At 38.5% G+C, this 1,348-nt stretch overlaps 1 protein-coding gene across 1 annotated transcript; it reads left to right on the top strand.

Annotated features, from left to right (window-relative positions):
* Nucleotides 1-192: 192 nt before the first annotated feature.
* On the top strand, nt 193-1,337 carry LOC112095126 (WEB family protein At2g38370-like; the record flags this gene model as incomplete). Its single annotated transcript, XM_024176804.1, has 2 exons — nt 193-334; nt 600-1,337. Coding segments are annotated over 2 exons (880 nt in total), but the record flags the coding sequence as incomplete, so codon positions are not given.
* Between the last annotated feature and the right edge of the window lie 11 nt (nt 1,338-1,348).

Genomic DNA, 1,348 nt, shown 5'->3' on the forward strand with positions numbered 1-1,348 from the left:
ATTTAATTTATTGATTTTTTGGGTAAAAGAATTTACTTTGTTTAGAGTAAATTATAAATTATTGAAAGTAGAAAGTATTGAAAAGACTGTGGTTAGAAATATAGTATGTTAGTTTTGATGGAGGGTGGAGGCCAAGCCCCCCTGAATTACTGTAATTTCTATTTCTGTATTTGACTACTCTCTGGTCATTAGAGTTGTTTCTTCCAATTCATTTCAAAGACAGAAACTGCCGGAAGGAATTTTGCGTTATACCAATTGGAATTTTGGTTATTACATTGGGTACAAACAAGGTAGCTCAAAATGCGAGATTCAGGAAGCTGTTTCCCCAGAGTTCGTATGATTAATTGGTGTAAAGACAATGAGATTATCAAACTTCCTTTTTCTATTTTTTTTTTCCTGATTATTTGCGGGTGGCGTTCACTTTCATTTATCTGGTGTTCCTTTGGTGGAATTATCTCTGCAGTCTAATTTTATTCCTTTTTATAATACTTTGAGGTCTTTCTCTTCTATTGTTGTCCATGACTGTTTCTCCCTTCTTCTTGGTCTTGATATTGACTTACTTGACCGTCTTCTTGACTTTGGTCTCCTGATTTTGGCAGCATGAAGTGGAAGAGCTTGATGTAGCGAAACTGGAGGAGCAGGCATCACATTTGGAGAAAGATCTAATAGTGAAAGAAAGGGAAACATTGGATGTTTTAAAAGAGCTGGAAAAGACCAAACTGATTATGGACGAGCTGAAGCAAAAGCTGCAGAAAGAAGCATCTGAAGTCAATTCAGTCCAACAGGCAAATGCAGGCGAAACAAATGTGACTCCGGTGTTGAAAGAAGAAGAGAAGGAAAACAATGTGATTGAAGGAGGTAATTTGAATTCCGTAGAAGGCGTATGCCCCTACCCTTCTGCAGCTCCTGGATTGATCTTAATGGAGCTGAAACAGGCAAAGCTGAACCTTAGCAGGACTACAACTGATCTTGCTGACATTCGATCTTCTGTTGATTCATTTAACAAGAAATTAGAGAAGGAAAGGTTTGCACTTGACAAGACCCGTGAAAGGTTGACTCAGAATTCTTCAAAAATACCATCCCTGGAAGAAGAGCTAAATCAAACAAAACTGAAGCTACAATTGGCAAAGGATGCTGAAAGTAAAGGTGGTTCGGAGAATCCCTTAGATATTTCAAAGGAGCTCCACCGCTTGAATTCTGAGGTGGAGCAGTTCAAAAAAGTGGGAGAAGATGCAAGATCAGAAGTTTTAAGAGCTACACAGGAGATTGAACATACAAGAACAAGGATAAGAACAGCTGAAGTCAGATTGGTTGCTGCAAGAAAAATGAAGGAGGCAGCAAGAGCGGT

The sequence above is a fragment of the Morus notabilis genome, unplaced genomic scaffold, assembly GCF_000414095.1.
Source record: "Morus notabilis unplaced genomic scaffold, ASM41409v2 C11404528, whole genome shotgun sequence".
Classification (NCBI taxonomy): domain Eukaryota; kingdom Viridiplantae; phylum Streptophyta; class Magnoliopsida; order Rosales; family Moraceae; genus Morus; species Morus notabilis.